The sequence below is a fragment of the Bos taurus genome, chromosome 18, assembly GCF_002263795.3.
Source record: "Bos taurus isolate L1 Dominette 01449 registration number 42190680 breed Hereford chromosome 18, ARS-UCD2.0, whole genome shotgun sequence".
Taxonomy (NCBI): domain Eukaryota; kingdom Metazoa; phylum Chordata; class Mammalia; order Artiodactyla; family Bovidae; genus Bos; species Bos taurus.
In genome coordinates this window covers 35622780-35640252 of record NC_037345.1, presented here as the reverse complement: position 1 = coordinate 35640252, position 17473 = coordinate 35622780, and the positions used below count along the sequence as shown (strand labels likewise).

At 52.6% G+C, this 17473-nt stretch overlaps 1 protein-coding gene and 1 pseudogene across 2 annotated transcripts; one reads left to right on the top strand and one right to left on the bottom strand.

Moving 5' to 3' along the window:
* Nucleotides 1–154: 154 nt before the first annotated feature.
* On the bottom strand, nt 155–15680 carry PLA2G15 (phospholipase A2 group XV). 2 transcript variants are annotated; one of them, XM_059876514.1, is made up of 6 exons: nt 15442–15629; nt 9221–9377; nt 6626–6744; nt 6279–6377; nt 5657–5756; nt 155–3773 (listed from the first exon to the last, which is right to left on the bottom strand). In XM_059876514.1, the coding sequence occupies exons 1-6, from the start codon at nt 15551–15553 to the stop codon at nt 3641–3643; spliced, it is 720 nt and encodes a 239-aa protein (XP_059732497.1). In that variant the 5' UTR covers nt 15554–15629; the 3' UTR covers nt 155–3640.
* On the top strand, nt 10300–11464 carry LOC100336112 (small ribosomal subunit protein uS19-like; annotated as a pseudogene).
* Nucleotides 15681–17473: the final 1793 nt, after the last annotated feature.

The window sequence follows — 17473 nt, the reverse complement described above, 5'->3', positions numbered from 1 at the left end:
GATCGGAATGATTTCATATCTAAATGCCTAAAAGCCCTTCCATCTCCTCCCTATAGACCTGAAATGATGATTCTTGAAAAGCTTTCACTGGTGCTGCCCTCCTTGCGCTCGCTGCTTGGATTATTTTCCCTAAATGTGAATGAGAGTACAGGCATAACTTGTCTTATTGCTCTTGGCTTTATTGTGATTTGCAGATATTGCATCTTTTACAATTAGAAGGTTTGTGGCAACCCGATTTTGTGAAATGATGGTTAGCATTCTTTGGCAATCAAGTATTTTTAACGTAAGGTATGTACATTTTTTTAGACATAATGCTACTGCACACTTAATAGGCTATAGTGTAAACAGCTTTTAGATGCACCAGAAAAAAAAAATTCATGTGACTCATTTTACTGCGATACTCACTTTATTGCAGTTGTCTGGAAATGAACTCGCAGTATGTCTGAGGTATGTCTGCTTGTATATATTTGGAATCATTAGAGTCTGACCCTTTGCCCCCCGGATCAGTCCCTCCTGCCTCTCTGGCCTGGAGAGGAAGGGCTCTGGATACTTGTGTCACTCAATAGCAGCCAGTCCACTTGTCCTTGTATCAGCAACATACATGACCTGCAAACTCCCAAAACCTCTGGCTTCACTGTCTCACACCCTGCCAGCATCCTGCCACCTGAAAGCTATTATGAACCAAGTGCTGAATCAGATGTTCTGTAACACCATCAGTGTTCCTCAGGACTACCGTGGAAGGTACATTTATTCATACCCATTCTTCAAATGAACTGAGGCTCAGGGAGTCAGACTACTTAGCTAGAGCTGGTAAAGCTCATATTTGAACCCGTCTGCCAGTCCTGAAGTGTGCTCTGACTCCATATCCTTTCTCTGCAGCTGTGAAACCGAGGGTAGAAGTGGGGTTGAAATAGGCCAGGGGTGAAGATGGCTATAAGGCAGTGAGTATCAGATAAGATGTCAGGGCATAGCTAACAGGCTGGGCAGGACCTGGGGGTAAGGCCAGAGATGCAGCTGGATTTCTAGACATCCAGCTGTATTTCTATTTCTAGAAATACATCCAATGTACTTCTAGACATCCTAACCCTCAGAGCAACACATTTTTCCAGGTTGGGCCAGTAACTGGTGTAGTGAGAGGGTTCAGATCGCCCTCTATTGGCCCAGGATGTATTGACGCCTAAAACCTAGGCTAGCCAGACTCCTACTGAAGAAGGCAGGAATTGGGGTTCCCACCACTCACACTGGCCCTCAGCTCTGCACAACAGAATTCAGGCGTGAATCCCATCCCTATGCATGTTTTCCTGTCTCAGACGCTCTGTTTCTCTGTCCTTATCCATCTCCGTTTGCTCCCCAGTCTCTCAGTCCGTCTCTGCCCATCTTGGTCACTCCCCCTTCCTCAGTCTTACCCTGTCCCCAAAGATGGACAGATGGTGGGCAGATGAGCTTATGAAGCTAAGTAGAAGGGTGGCATCCTAAAAAATTCCAAGGATGCTGAGACCTGTAAGTTGAGGGCGGGTAGAGGCTGGGAAGGGGAGTCCAGCCAGAGTGACTGGCAGAATTGCCCTTGGCTGCCAGCTCTCAGGTGGCATTTGGGGTCTGTTGACCAGATAGGTGCAGGGGGAGGACAGGAGATTCTCTCCAACAGGAATGTTTCACGTCCTGGTTCTCAGTCCCAGGATGGGAACTAGATGCCCGGAGAGAGGGCAGGAGGATAAAGCCCAAAGAGGAGCACAGGAGCCACGGTTTGGTGCTGTGAGACCACATCAAGGCTCCACAAAAGGTCAGGGTCTAACCCCCTGATTACCTGCCTCTCTAGCCCCCTCACCTTCCACTACCTCCCTCCTCTCATGCTCAGAGCAGAGGCTAGGCCAGGGCATTTTACAGCATCCAGAATACTTTTATTGCCAGAATCGAGGTACAGCCTGCTCAGACTCCCATATGGGGCCCCCCACTCAGGAACAAAGGGAAAAACTGATGCTGGGCATGAATGTGACAGAGAAAATCCCACTTCACAGAAACCTTGTAGGAGCGAAGCACAGTCCAGTCTGACTGTGGCTTTAGGGCCCCACCCTAGAGGCCAGACCAAAGTCTTGGCCGTCACCCACTTGGAGACCACCAAGGCAGATCCTGATCCTCCATCCCTCCTGTCACAGGGAGAGTCATGCAGTGCCTCTGGAGCAGGAAGAAAACCCCCAGGGGTCCCTCAAGGCACCTGGCTCTCTCAGGGGCCCACTCAAGTTTCTGGGCTCGTCCCTGCTGACTAAACACCACTGAGCTACCTGCTGGAGATAGGTGCTGGGCAGAATGGGCAAGAGTCCCACCTCCTCTCAGTCCTGTGCCAGCCTATGTGGGTGCTACAGAGACCCTAGGGCAGGGCAGCTAGCTATGTGGCAGGTTAGCAAGAGGGCAGCTCTGGGCGGCTCTGATTGGCCTTGGCTGTTTCCTTGAGTTCTGTTTCTTCGTGAGTACCTAAAGGGCAAGGCACCAGGCCCGCTCTCATCCTTGACCCACAGCCCCAGGGTGAAGGGAGATAGCATCAATACTGTGTGCACAGCCCAACCATGGAGATCAGGGCTCCTGGGACCCAGTCCCCAGCCCTAAGCTAGGCTATTCTTAGAGGTAAGAGAGGTAGGAGTTAATGCCCCAGGCCCTGGGAACACTCAGGGAACACTGGGAACACATGGAGAAGACAACAACCCACCCCTGCCTGCAGGGGGAACTGGGCAGCTCCCAGAAAGCCACAGTTGGAGTGAGCAAGCAGTTAGGCCACAGGCAATCCAGCAGCTCCAGCCACTCATGGCTAGTAGCAGGCCAACCTGTGGCCAGTGTGTGAGAAGGTGCACCCTAGGGACATGGAGCCCATCCTAGGGACCACAGGCCAGTAAGATCCCTCATCAGAAGGCTGAGGAGCCAGGGCCTGGTGGGCGAGTGTGAAAAGGCCACGGGGGTAGGAAGAACACACGGTCCCAGCACTAGCGAGTGGGGCCAGGTGCCAGTCAGTCCCCCTATGGAGCTATCCTGAGGTCACAGTTCCACCAGCAGTAGCACTCTTGCCATCAAGGGTCCCTCAAGTAAGTCCAGACTATGTCTTCCTCGATTCCAGAGAGGAAGGATAAAAAAACACCATTTCCCCATTTCACAACCCAAGATCAAGGAGTTTAGATGATCAGTCACAAACCGCTAAACTTGTGGGCCATGGTAGAAGAAGCTAGAATCAGCAGCGGCGGCTGGGTCACCCCATGGCCCTGTCCGTCACGGGCATCAGGGTCCAAGAAGCACACGTTTCAGGTAGGCCAGGGTAGTGGTGTTGGCCAGCATAGCGATGTGCTCATTGCCTGGAAGCGCCTGCAATGACACTTCTTGCTTCTGGAGGCCACGCCAGGTATGGCAGTGCAGGGCACTCTGCAAGTTCACAGTGCCATCACCGGTGCCATAGTGGATTTTTGGGTCACGGTCTGGGAAGCTCTCGTAGTCAAAGGACTCTGGCGTGGGGACCCCCGTGCCATAGAGGCAGTGCAGTCGCACGCCAGGCGGCACTGTGGCCTCAACCAGCCCCTCCGTGTCCTGCCTCATGGACCAGCCGTCTTTGAAGCCGATGTCCTGGAAGAACTGGCGGTAGTCCTGCAGCGTGTAGTTGGCCTTAGGTGTGCGCACGAAGACTTTCTGCGGTGACCAGGTATAGCTGTAGGGCAGCAGCCAAGTGGTGGAGACGGCAGACCGCTGCTGTGCCCGGATCTTCAGGGACCTGATGACCGGGATCCGGTTGTTGTCTCCTGTGGGGTTAGGTCAGTCTTTGCTAAGGAATGCCAACTAGCTGGGCAGCGTGCTAACTGCCAGGCCCCCTGCCAGCCCCCAGCCAGCGCCCAGCCAGCACTCCACCATTGCCACACTGTGAACATCATTGACAGCTCCCCTATTTCCCTGTATTTTTGCTCCACCTGGGAAGCACACGACCAAGACTCGTTCCTTTCCTTCTGCATTTTGTCACTAAGGGTTCAAGAGCACACACCCATGGGGTGATTTGTGGTTAAAAACAATACCTTCCTCAGAGTACTTATCACCTGGCCGGTATGCACTGACCCTGTCGAAGGTGAATCAGCAGGTTGGCAACCCAGAGACCCATTCTTCTGAATCTTTTATTACATGGAGCTTTATAAACCTTTTTCCCTTCCTATGCTCAGACCTACAGCCAAGCCAGCCCTGGTCTCATCCCATCCATCTACCTGGCATGTGGGCACCCGGGCCTGCAGGAGACAGGGCAGGAGGGGAGGCCGTGGACAGAGAAATGACAACAACACAAACACATCACCAGCCAGTGAGATCTCCAGAGGAGAAGCAGGAAACATGAACCCCGTGTCCTACTCAGAATCCAGGGCCACCCATCACCCCCTCTCTGACTGCAGACCTTCAGTTCTGCCTGACAGGGCCTGGTTCCAGGACCCCTCAGGAAAGGGAATCCCTAGCTATGGGTCCATGACTGCCACCCTTCCTGCCCCACCCCCACTCCCAGACTGCCAAGGCCTGACAGCAGTTTCTCAGAGTCTGAAGCAAAGCTCTAAGGGGGCTCATGGGGAAGCTCTGAAAGGGCCAGCTCTTAATTCCCCTATAGCAACTTGTCTCAAACTCAGAGGATGCCCACATCTGTCCTTTCAGGTCCAGGCTGGACAGAGTAGACAGTGTGATGAGTCCTTACTATAACTGGATCCACTGTCCAACTAATTCAGGGTCACTACGGACAGAAGCCTGATCACAGTGATCACGTGACCAACAGGCAGGTCAGGCAGTGCTGGTCACTTGAGGAAGAACGCTCATCAGATGCTTGGCCCAGCCCCTGGCTCACAGCTCCCACAGTCAGGGGCCACGGGGCTCACATCCAGTCCTAGCAGAGGGAGGAAAGCCCTCTGGCTCCAGCTGCCAGGTTCTAACAGTTGTGAAAAGGCAGGTGGATTGGAAAGGAACAGGGAAGGAGGTGGTTTTCCCAACTGCCAAGCAAGTGGGCCCGGATAAATCTGCACCTGCTTCCTCTTTGTGTTGCCCACAGAGGCTGCCTGCGGCTGCAGAGGGAGGTGTAACTCATAAACAGGAAGCCGAAGCCCAGCCTTTCTTCTCTGGGGTGAAGGTGGGGATGAAGAAATGAGGAGGGGGGGGTCAAAGAGAGGGAGAAGTCTCCTGCAGAGAACTTTTTTTTTTAAATTTTTTATTGTTTGGCAGTGACATCTTAGTTTCCTGACAGGGATTGAACCTGCACCCCCTGCAGTGGAAGCACAGTCTTAACCACTGGACCAGCAGGGAAGTCCCTCCTCCAGAAAATTCTGGATCAAACCAAGTTAGACCAGCCAGGCCCACTCAGTGTGTGTGTGTGTGTGTGTGTGTGTACATGTGTGCCCTATATGACCAACAGTTATGTCCCTCTATGTACATGCTGCAAGCAACTTACACAGATAACAAAGGTCATCGACTAGAGAGGTGAATTTAGAAGTAGTGTTATATTCTCTTTTAGAAAGAGATGTCTGGAAAAGAATACCACTCTGGAGAGGGAACGCTCTGGACCCAAGAGAAGAGACATGAGGGTGGCCCAGGAAGACACGAGAGAGGGAAAGAGACTGTGTCACCCCCAGCACCAGCCCTCCTGACGCTGGGCCAGGTGGGATCTTACCTGAGGCCAGGACACGCAGGGTCTTGGGCACGCCCCCCCAGGGCGGACCCAGTGCTACGAAAGCACGGATGTACTTGTCCTTCCAGTCCTGTGGCTGATGCTGCAGAAAGTAGAGCATGTACATGTTGCCCATACTGTGGGCCACCAGCACCACAGGGCCCCCGTACAGCTGGTACATCTCCTCAATCATCTTGCGGAGGGCCAGGAAGTAGGGCCCGTTTTCATCTGCAGGCCAAAGCCAGGCGGGGGTTAGGCAGGAAGGGTCCTTGAGCCTGAACCATGAACCATGTCTCAGGCCAGACCCAGGACTACACGGGTGGGGAGAGTGTGAAAATTCCAAGGGGAGGGGTCTGGTTTCCCCTCAATTTCCACAAAGGGAGCAAACAGAGGAGCTCCTTTCCCCTTCCTCTGCCTCATTTGCTATTCCCAGGGCTCAGAGGCCCAGAAGTCTTGGGCTGAGGGTGGGGGAAAGACAGACAGGGTGACCAGGGATGGGAGCAGTGACGGCTGGGCTGGATGCCAGAGACTCGGGCGTAGGGGAAGGCCCAGGGCCTGTGGTGGCTGTGATCTCCTCCTTCCCACCTCCCATGGCCTCTGGGAGGAAACCAGAGCAGCCACTTACTTGGAGCTCGGCGCCAGTCGTAGGGGGCCCCCCGGACATCCTTGCCTCGTTCGTAGCCCCAGCTCACAAGGCTTTCCACCATGGTATGTAAATAGGAACCTATAGACAGAAATGCTTAGGTTTAGACAGAGTACAGCCGCTATCAGCCAGCTATACCACGCCTACCAAGGAGATTGTGACATCTACAGCCAGGAGATCCCCAGGAGAGCGCTCTACTGCTCTGTGCCCACATGGATCAGAGATGGTTCACAAGCCACCTCTTCAAACTAGCAGGGTTCCTCCCACTCTAGGAATCCCTCAGAACCTCCATCTCCATTCCCTAGGGGGCATGAGGAAGGGCTACATACCCACGCTGCTTTTGCTGGGGTCCAGGAACTCCATTGAGAAGGTGTCCCCAAAGCCAGGGACACGCACATCCACACCTTCGGGAAACTGGGTGGTGTGGGACGTTTGATTGTAGATCAGCCTGCCAGAAAGGGATACTGAGCCAGTGACCCAGAGGCAACACCAAAGTTGACATGTCCCAATACTGTCCTGGGCCCTGAGCCATATTCCCTTCCCATCCTCAAGTCTGGTCAGATGTATAGAGACCAAAAAGTAACAAAGCAAGTTTGTAAAGCATAGATCCAAGTTGTTGTTGTTGTTTAGTTGCTAAATCATGTCTGACTCTTTTGCAGCCCCATAGACTGTAGCCTGCCATGCTCCTCTGTCCATGGAATTTTTCAGGCAAGAATACTGGAGTAGGTTGCCATTTCCTTCTCCAGAGGATCTTCTTGACCCAGGGATCGAACCTGCGTCTCCTGCATTGGCAGGCAGATTCTTTACCACTGAGCCACCAGGGAAGCCCACAGATCTGAGTAAGCCCATCTAAATGAGGACCCCATCAAGGCTCACTCCAGAGACTGGCTCCAGAACCCATCGAGCAATATTCCCTTCTCCTCAATGTCACCCACATGAGAAGGCACATTTTAGATCTTGTGGGGAGAGAGACCTGGCTGCCAGGCCTGGCTCTGCAATGAACATCACACTTTACCCCAAAACTCGAGCAGCCTAACTTTGCAGGCTCCCACCACTTCCTCTCCATGGATTCAGTTCCCACCATCCACCCTAACATGACCCAGGGCAAAGCAGATGATGAATGCAACACACAAAGAAACCTGACAGAGAAACCCTGAGCACCAGTGGCTGCTGTGTGAGCTGGTGGGCAAGGCCTGGAGAAATGATGGGGCCAGGGTGGTAGGAGACAGGAGGAGAGCCTTGTGCCAGGTCAGGACCTCTGCTCTAGCGTCCCCTGATAATAAGGAGGCAAAGGTGCCCGAGGAAACACAGGTTAGACCTGCAGTCCCCAGAGGTCCTGAGTCCCACCCACCCTTAGGGATCAGCCACAGAAAGCTGATAAGTACCCAACACTGGCCCAAATAAAAGTCCTGGGACCCACTCTCTCCAGGGTGATCTGGAGATCATCCCAATGGCCACTCAACAAAGTTCTAGAAGGCCAAAGCACTCTGGTCTGGATGCAAGTCCCAACAGGTCAGGGGCCCAAGAAAGGTAGACAAGCCCCTCTCAGGGTGAGTCTGCCCCTCCCGCTGGCATTACCTGAAACCATTACGTCTCCACCACAAAAATAGAAATGCAGATCAACATCCTAGAAATAGCCCTGATCACACAAGGAGGAGGAAAGAGTCAAGAAAGCTGGTGAAATAAACAACAGGGAAAGGCAGGACACCCAGAGAACTGGCTGGAACCAGGCAGTGTGCCTCCGAGGAAAACATTTTAATTTGTAAGATTCCATTCAGTTCAAATACTTACTGAACACCAATTATGTTTCAGGTTCTACAGCTTTAAAGATAAAAGAGACATAGTCCCTGCCTTCAGGGAGCTCAGTGTGCTCAGAATATGCTCAGGAACCCTGAGCTCAGAGAGACACAACTCTGGGTTGAATTCCAGTTTGCCATTTATTAGCTGAGTAACCCCAAACAATTTTGTAACCATTTTGAGCTTCCAGATTTCCTCATCTGTAACACAAGTTACAGCATTATTTCATAGGGTTGCTGTAAGACTCAATGAAAAAAAGTGGGGGAGGTGTTCCCTGGTGGTCTAGCAGCTAGGACTTAGCACTTTTACAGCTGGGGTCCGGGTTCAATCCATGATTGGGGAAATGAGATCACACAAGCCACACAATGCGACCAGAAAAAAAGAAAGAAAGAAGAAAATACGTAAAATATATAGTGTCTATGTTCAATAATGAGTAATTCTCATCAGTGACTATCTTATAATGGGAGAAACATCCTAGAAAACTATGTTTGGCAGGCCAGGAATGCAAGTTAGAAGAGGCAGAAAGAGAGATTAAGAGCTCTGAGGGGTGGCAGGGAGACTTCACAAAGGAATCAGTCTCGGGGAGAGGGATGGTGGAGATTTGTTTGTTTGGCTGCACCACGTGGCATGTGAAATCTAGTTCTCTGACCACAGATCGAACCTGAGCCCCCTGCACTGGAAGTACAGAGTCTTAACTACTGGACCACCAGGGAAGTCCCAGGCTTGGGTTTTAAAGAGTGAATGGGAGAGAGTTGATCAGGCAAAGGGTGGAGAGAGAGATTCCAGAGTGAAAGAGCAAGTGGAAAGGAATCCCAGGAAAAACAAGCAGCTGGAAAAGCAGGCGTGACCAAGGCAGAGGCAAGGGAAGGGGTTGGGGTGGGGGGGCGAAGCAAGGCTGTGAATAGCAACTGGGGCCTAGAAACCACAAACAGGGCAAGAAGCACTGGAGAAGGGAAGGAGAGAAAGTTCTGGCTGGGAGGGCACAGAGGCAGTGCAGACCAGATTGGGGAAGGGAGAAAGGTCAGTGACCTGGAGGTCCCTTGAGGCACAGATGAGCTAGAAACAGGCTCTGGAGGCCTCTCTGGACTAGGTCAGGGAGCAGCACCCTGCTGTGCCCCAGCCCTCACCGGACATTGTCGATCCAACAGTCAATGATGACGGGCAGCAGCAGCTCCAGGTTCAGCCACAGTGTGAAGTAGTGATCCGTCCTCTTGGAGCAGACGTAGTGCACGACGGACGGCTTGTCCAGCTTTGCCTCCAGCTGGTTGCCCATGTCACCGGGCACTGCGGGGGGACACAGAGCATGAATGAGGCCCTGGGCCTGGCTGGATACCCAGCGGCCTTCTCCCCACAGCTGTCCCAGGCTGCAGAGCAGGTGACACTCAGCAGGGCCCTGTGGGGCTCCTGGACACAAAAGCCTTTCTGTGTCCACCATTTCTTTGGTTATGGGAAATAGGCTTCTTTCCGCCTCATGACCTCCCCGAGTTCCCAGGGGCAGATTCAAGCAGTAGTTAATTAGCAAAGGGAGGGGATGGGAGACCTGGGAGAAAAGTTAGTCAGAAGACAACCGTGCAGCCTTGGGGCAAGGCGCACACACAATATAGCTTTGAGCTATTTTTCAGATTTCAAAACCCCCTCCAGGTAGGAGAAGTTAACACGGTATGGATGGTATGCTGCCCACAGCAGAAGTGACAAGCACATTCAAGGGATTAGATCTGTTAGAGTGCCTGAAGAACTATGGACAGAGGTTAGTGACATTGTATAGGAGGCAGTGATCAAGAGCACCTCCAAGAAAAAGAAATGCAAAAAGGCAAAATGGTTGTCTGAGGAGGCCTTACAAAAGGCTGAGAAAGGAAAAGACTTGAAAGGTTAAAAAAAAAAAAAAAAAGGAAAGATATACCCATCCGACTGCTGTTGCTGCTACTGCTAAGTCGCTTCAGTTGTGTTCGACTCTGTGCAACCCCAGAGACGGCAGCCCACAAAGGCTCCGCCGTCCCTGGGATTCTCCAGGCAAGAACACTGGAATGGGTTGCCATTTCCTTCTCCAATGCATGAAAGTGAAAAGTGAAAGTGAAGTCGCTCAGTTGTGCCCGACTCTTAGCGATCCCATGGACTGCAGCCTACCAGGCTCCTCCATCCATGGGATTTTCCAGGCAAAAGTACTGGAGTGGGTTGCCATTGCCTTCTCCGACCCATCTGACTGCAGAGTTCCAAAGAATAGCAAGGAGAGATAAGAAAGCCTTCCTCAGTGATCAATGCAAAGAAATAGAGGAAAATAATAGAATGAGAAAGACTAGAAGCACAAGTTGAATTAAGATTACTGAGAGAAATATCAATAACCTCAGATACGCAGATGACACCACCCTTATGGCAGAAAGTGAAGAGGAACTAAAAAGCCTCTTGATGAAAGTGAAAGAGGAGAGTGAAAAAGCTGGCTTAACTCTGAACATTCAGAAAACTAAGATCATGGCATCCGGTCCCATCACCTCATGGCAGATAGGGAAACAATGGAAACAGTGACAGACTTTCTTTTCTTGGGTTCCAAAATCACTGCAGATGGTGACTGCAGCCATGAAATTAAAAAACACTTGCTCCTTGGAAGAAAAGTTAGGACCAACCTAGACAGCATATTCAAAAGCAGAGACATTACTTTGCCAACAAAGGTCCGTCCAGTCTTTCTGAAGAACCGACAAGATGATGGAAGTGGAACAGAAGAGGAAGCGGAGGTTCTGCCAGTTCACCTACTGCGGTGGCGTGGACCTCAACCAGCTGCTGGACATGGCCTATGAGCAGCTGATGCAGCTATACAGTATGTGCCAGCAGCGGGAGCTAAACCGAGGTAAGCGGAGGAAGCAGCACTGCTGCTGAATCGGCTACTCAAGGCCAAGAAAGATGCGCCGCCCATGGAGAACCTCCAGGTGGTGAAGACACACCTGCCACATAATCATCCTGCCCGAAATAGTGGGCGTCTACAACTGCAAGACCTTCAACCAGGTGGAAATCAAGCCTGAGATGATCAGCCACTACCTAGGAGAGTTTTCCATCACCTACAAGCCCGTGAAGCACGGCCAGCCTGGTATCGGGGCTACCCATTCCTCCCACTTCATCCCCCTCAAGTAAAGTAACCTGCTGGCCAATAAAAACAACAGCTGCTGCTGCTGCTAAGTCGTTTCAGTCGTGTCCGACTCTGTGCAGCCCCAGAGACGGCAGCCCACCAGGCACCCCCATCCCTGGGACTTTCCAGGCAAGAACACTGTAGTGGGTTGCCATTTCCTTCTCCAATGCACGAAAGTGAAAAGTCAAAGTGAAATCGCTCAGTCGTGTCCGACTCCTAGCGACCCCATGGAGTGCAGCCTACCAGGCGCCTCCGTCTATGGGATTTTCCAGGCAAGAGTACTGGAGTGGGTTGCCATTGCCTTCTCCAAGAAAGGCAGAGACTTCTCTTAAAAAAAAAAAAAAAGGTCCGTCTAGTCAAAGCTATAGTTTTCCCAATAGTCATGTATGGATGTGAGAGTTGCACTATAAAGAAAGCTGAGCACAGAAGAATTGATGCTTTTGAACTGTGGCATTGGAGAAGACTCTTGAGATTCCCTTGGACTGCAAGGAAATCCAACCAGTCCACCCTAAAGGAAATCAGTCCTGAATATTCATTGGAATGACTGATGCTGAAGCTGAAACTCCAGTACTTTGGCCACCTGATGGAAAGAACTGACTCATTGGAAAAGACTCTGATGCTGGGCAAGATTGAGGGCAGGAGGAGAAGGGGATGACAAAGGATGAGATGGTTGGATGTCATCACAGACTCCATGGACATGAGTTTGAGCAAGCTCCGGGAGTTGGTGACGGACAGGGAAGCCTAGGTGCTGCAGTCCATGGGGTCCCAAAGAGTCAGACACGGCTGAGCAATGGAACTAAACTGAACTGATGCTGTCCACAAGCATGTAGATGCCCACAGACTGGCTGGAACCAGAAGGTTGATGATCCTCCTTATCTCACCACCAACCCATCAGAAGAATATCTAGAAGAATGTTCACAAGCTGATTACACTCTCTTTGAATCTTAACTATAAAACTTATCACCCTCTCCAAGTTGGGACACACAGTTTTGAGGGCATGAGCCCACTGTGGCCCCCTTTGCCTGGCAAAGCAATAAAGCTATTCTTTTCTACTTCACCCAAACTTCTGTCTCCAAGATTTAATTCGGTGTCAGGGTACAGAGGCCAGCTACGGCTTCATTGACAGGGTCTTATACTCTGAAAGAAGGATCAAGAAACAGGACAGTGCACATGGCCACTTAACCAGTCAAAGCTAAATCCAAAGAAGGCACTCTGGGACAAGCTTGTGGAAGGGGACTATGAACAAAAAAGGTTGAGAGAAGCTGGCACCAGCCAGACTACCAAGGTCCTCAGACCTTACTAAAGGTCAGAGCCCAGCTGCTAAATCCTGCTACAGATTCCCGAGGGCAACTCATCTGGGGACCCCAGCACCTTGGCACACCTGGACCCTGGGTTGGAAATGGCTCTCCAGAAGCTACATACGGTTCCAGCTACAGCCCCATGGGGATGGGTGTGGCCAGGCTCCACTGATGACTTCTCTCTACCTGTTCAGTCTATACAGAGTCCTGTGTTACTGCCTAGCCAGGCAAAGGGGGCCACAGTGGGCTCATGCCCTCAAAACTGTGTGTTCCAACTTGAAGAGGGTGATAAGAAGTTTTATAGTAAAGGTTCAAAGAGAGCGTGATCAGCTCGTGGACATTTTCTGATGGGTTGGTGGTAAGATAAGGAGGATCATCAACCTGCTGGTTCCAGCCAGTCTGCAGGTGTCTACGTGCTTGTGGGCAGCATGCTGCTGCTGCTGCTAAGTCACTTCAGTCGTGTCCAACTCTGTGCGGCCCCAGAGATGGCAGCCCACCAGGCTCCCCCGTCCCTGGGACTCTCCAGGCAAGGACACTGGAGTGGGTTGCCATTTCCTTCTCCAATGCATGAAAGTGAAAAGTGAAAGAGAAGTCACTCAGCTATGTCCGACTCTTAGCGACCCTATGGAGTGCAGCCTACCAGGCTCCTTCGTCAATGGGATTTGCCAAGCAAGAGTACTGGAGTGGGTTGCCATTGCCTTCTCCGTGTGGGCAGCATACCGTCAACTTCTTGTGACACTCAAACCCACCCATCTCCATTCCTTCACCGACCCACCTTCAAGGCCCTTCTCTGTCCCAGTGACCTTTACCTTTTCTCCCAGTGACCTTTCAGACCTCAGTGCTCCCACATGTCACAAACATAGCCCCATGTAGGATCCATGATCACTAAGTGGACAACCAGTGTTTGCCTCTTGTGAGCATTCACTGGGCTCCAGCTGTGTACCCAGCCCTGCAGAGGACATGCCCTCCTTGGGCACTGACCTACAGTGTCCTCAGGGCAGCCACGGGAGGGAGGTATGGCACTGGCTCTTATCTCCCTTTGTGCTGTGGTACAGAAGTGGGGAGCATGACAGCCCCTAGATGACACGCCTGTGGACTAGACAGTGCAGTGGCGAAACCTTGGTCACTGTGTCCACCACAGAGGAAATATCTGAAAGAGGAAGTCACCAGATCTGCTCTGCCTGGATACCCTTTGCCTTGGTCAGGGCATGTGGTCTCTAAAAGCGTCTCTTCCTAGAACTAGGGAAAGAGCCATTCCCATGCCTTTCACCTCAAGTAACACTGGAAGACGTGGAAATAGCTTGCTACAGTTCCATCCCACTGCCCAGGGCCTTCTGTATCCCTCCTCTGGCCTCTACTTCCTCTATTACCAATTGGAGACCCACTCACGAAGACTGGTCACCCTTGGATGCTGATCCTCTGATGGCCAAGGTCAGCTCCCTGCTTTGTGCCAAGAAACAACTTGTCTGCTGCCCACCATGGGGTTTCCCAAGACTAATGTCAATAGCCTCATTCTCTGAGAAGCTAGGCAGGTTAGGATTCCAGTTGCTCTGTGTCTCTAGGTACACCCTGAGGCTCCTCTGCTGTGATGGAGGATAACTAAGAACTGAATGAATAAATGAGTCCATTTAGCACCAATCCAGGAGAAAGGGCCTAGGATCTGTCCAATCAGAGACCACATACTTCCCAACGCCACATTCTTCATACTCAGTAATCCATAAGTCCACACAATGCTCCTGGCAGGCCCCCAGGGTGATGTCCAGGTGACCCAACCAGTTTCGAGCCCTGACCATCCACTCTTACCCAACTCCATTATAGACAGCCTGCACTGCTCAGCTTTCTCCCTCTGATACATAGTTCCCTCTGCCTGGAACTCTCCTGGCCTCGGCTCCAGCTGTGTACTCCAGGAAACCTTTTCTGACCCTTAATGTGATGGATGGATTCTCTGTGTTTGCCTAGCACAGACCTTACCTCTGGGGATCATCCTGCAGACTTACAGAAGGCAAGGACAAATATGCCCAAACTCCATGGTGAACCTGGGCCCAGCATCCCCCAGGGAGCATGTCCTGGCCCAGAGCTCCTGGTGAAGGACCCCTGGGATCACACTGCCTGCCAACCCCAGCTCTTCATGGGAATTATGGCTTGAATGAGGCATCCAAAGCCCCCAAGACAGAGATCTCATCCCTGCCATACCCACCACAAGGAAATACTGCTGGCTTCTGTACAGTTCCCTGGGCTAGAAGCGAGGAGGAGATAAGACTGGGAGGTTGCCTAGCCCCAACACAGCACAGTCCAAGTAGGTCTGACAGGGGTAAGGGTGCCATACAACATCTGTTCATAGCAAGGGTCTCAACCCTTCCCTCCACCTGTATCCATCCTCAGATTCCCTTGGGCCTCCTCCCTCAGGCCCAAGGCCACATATTTGATAAGTTAGGGGAAAGCCCTGGCAGCAGGCTAGGAGAGTAATCCTTCCTCAAAGAGCTTACTTTCAGTAATGCCCCCTCTAAATGTGCCGGGCTGGAAGGGTTGAGGGAGACAGCCTACTAGCCAAGCCCAAGTCAACGCTGAAGCCCCTGGGGGCCAACTTCGAGGGCACTCTACCGCCTACCCTCAGGAGTAGGATAAAAAAGCCTCGGTCTTTCCAGCTAAAAAATGGGGATAAGGAGAGGCGAAGCTTGGAAATGAGACGACCCCGCGGACTGATGTATAAACACGCGATAACCCTCCCACTTAGCCCCACGTTCTACAGAGAAAGGTGACAAGAGTTTGACCACACCCGCGCCCAGCACAGCGGGAAGGGGACGGACCGACCCAGGTGACAACACAGTCATACGCTCCCCCACCTCGTGCTTAGAGGAGATGCAGACAGCCCCGCCTGCACCCCATCCAGCCGGACGCACGAACGAACGGACCCACAACTGGACGCGCGCCTCACCCAGCACCACCGGTGGCCGACTTCCAGCCGGGAACGCCGGATCTGCGAGCATCAGGAGGAACAAGAGGCCACCCGTGAGCAGGGTGGAGCGGTAGAGGCAGAGGCAACCCATGGCAGGGACCGCAGCTCCTAGTCAGAGGGGCGGACTCAGCTCTCGGGTCTCGTGCCTAGGCCCGGCTGGCAGCGACGTTCTTAACCCCGCCGCTCGCAGCCTTCACAGCAGCCGGGCCAATCAGGGCCCGCCTCCTGCAAACGTCCAGCCAATAGGAACTAGCCGCTAGGGTAGTCCTTCCCAGTCGGAGCTCACCGCCCCGCCCCTACCCATCCCTGGCCAACTCCATTAACCGCGCTGCACGCCGAGCGCATCGATCGATAAAGGCTCAGCCCTGCTTTCGCGCACGCTCTCAGCGATTCTCACCCAACCCGCCTCTGCTGGGTACCCAGCCCAGCCCTCCGCATCTTAAGTCTGCGATGAGCAGTTCTTATCCCTGATTCCTGGCGCTTCCCTGATCTAGGATGCGCCGGGCCGAGTGGGAATTCAGGGTACAAAACTCAGTAGCTCGCCGCTGCTGAGCTACCCGGGTCAAGCCTGAGGAAGAAGAGGATAAGTGAACCTCGGGCTGTTCTTGAGCCGGAGGAAACTGACCAAGACCTTTGTTCAACTCCCGAAGCGATTCTTGGCACCATTCCCCGAGAGCACCTGAGTTCAGGCAACATTGACCCAAGGACCCACCTGCCATCTGCCTGGGGTAAAGCCAGGTCAGCGTGTTTCGCTTCCCAGTGAGAGTTCAGCCCGCCTGTTTCTGGTTCTGGAGTGTGGAATCACCCTCTCACCCCCATCCGTGGCCAGTTTGTTCGCCGGGTTAAGAGTGGGCTTGAACCTCAACCCTGCGCCAGCCCAAAGGCGAGTTCCCCTGATGTTCCTCCACCATTGTCACCCCACGCAAACCGGGCATCCAAAGAGGACACAGGTTCTCTATGGAATGGTGGTGGGGGCGGGGTGGTGGTGGTAGGGACAGGTAGCAAATAGAGTGGGCAAAGGTTTGACAGCCAGTAATATTCTGGGACCCGGCATTACTTTGGAATAGAGAACCAGCATGTTTGGAGAGGAGCTCTTGACCCTTCACACATCCCTTTCTTGAGAGCCAGTCAACACCCTGGTCATTCCTGGCTGATTCTGAGACCTCTTCCTGCCCCTTCCTCCCTCCTTCTTTCCCTCCCTTTCTTTCTCTTAGTCAGTGGCTGATAGTTTCTAACCTTCTGGAGTGACCCTCAATGAATCTACTCACCACCTTGGCCTGCCCCTCCCATGTGCTTTTAGTGAAACACATTTGTGGTTGGGATACCCTCCTCTCTTAAGGTCCAACTATCTTCCACCTCAGACCCTGGCCCAGGAACCCCCTTCCAAAACCCTTCCTCACCTCCATCCCAGACCCCAGCAGAGTGGCTGCTGAGGACTGATATGGTGCAGATCCAGTATGGGTGACCATACTAGGCAGATGTCTAGAGCCAAGGGTCAAGTGGGAACAAGGTGGAGATCAGGACAGCCTGGGCTGCCTTGGATTCTGATCAGTCTAAATGCCTTGTCAGCCCAGTGGGCTCAGGTGCCTATGGGCCCCTCAGAAGGTGGCCCTGTCCTTGAGAGTGTTTCCCTGCTGGCCCCCTCCCATAGGCCCTGAAGATGATAGAGCCATGACCACTGGAGGAGGGGGTGCCAAGGTCTAGTCAGTAATAAACCAGTGCAGGCACTGTGGAGAGGGGCCAAAGGGTGAGGGTCCCCCATTTTTAACATGATCCCCTGGGCTGCCGGAGAAGGCAATGGCACCCCACTCCAGTACTCTTGCCTGGAAAATCCCATGGATGGAGGAGCCTGGCAGGCTGTAGTCCATGGGGTCGCTAAGAGTCTGACACGACTGAGCGACTTCACTTTCACTTTTCACTTTCATGCATTGGAGAAGGAAATGGCAACCCATTCCAGTGTTCTTGCCTGGAGAATCCCAGGGAAGGGGGAGCCTGGTGAGCTTCCATCTAT

What these genes read in the sequence shown, in the direction of transcription:
- PLA2G15 (XM_059876514.1), bottom strand. Translation starts at nt 15,553, where the DNA reads ATGGGTTGCCTCTGCCTCTACCGCTCCACCCTGCTCACGGGTGGCCTC. An exon ending in CCCCAGCAAAAGCAGCGTGG is followed by an intron (nt 6,378 to 6,625) that starts GTATGTAGCCCT and finishes TTCTGTCTATAG; the next exon opens with GTTCCTATTTACATACCATG. An exon ending in CGACTGGCGCCGAGCTCCAA is followed by an intron (nt 5,757 to 6,278) that starts GTAAGTGGCTGC and finishes TACTTTCTGCAG; the next exon opens with CATCAGCCACAGGACTGGAA.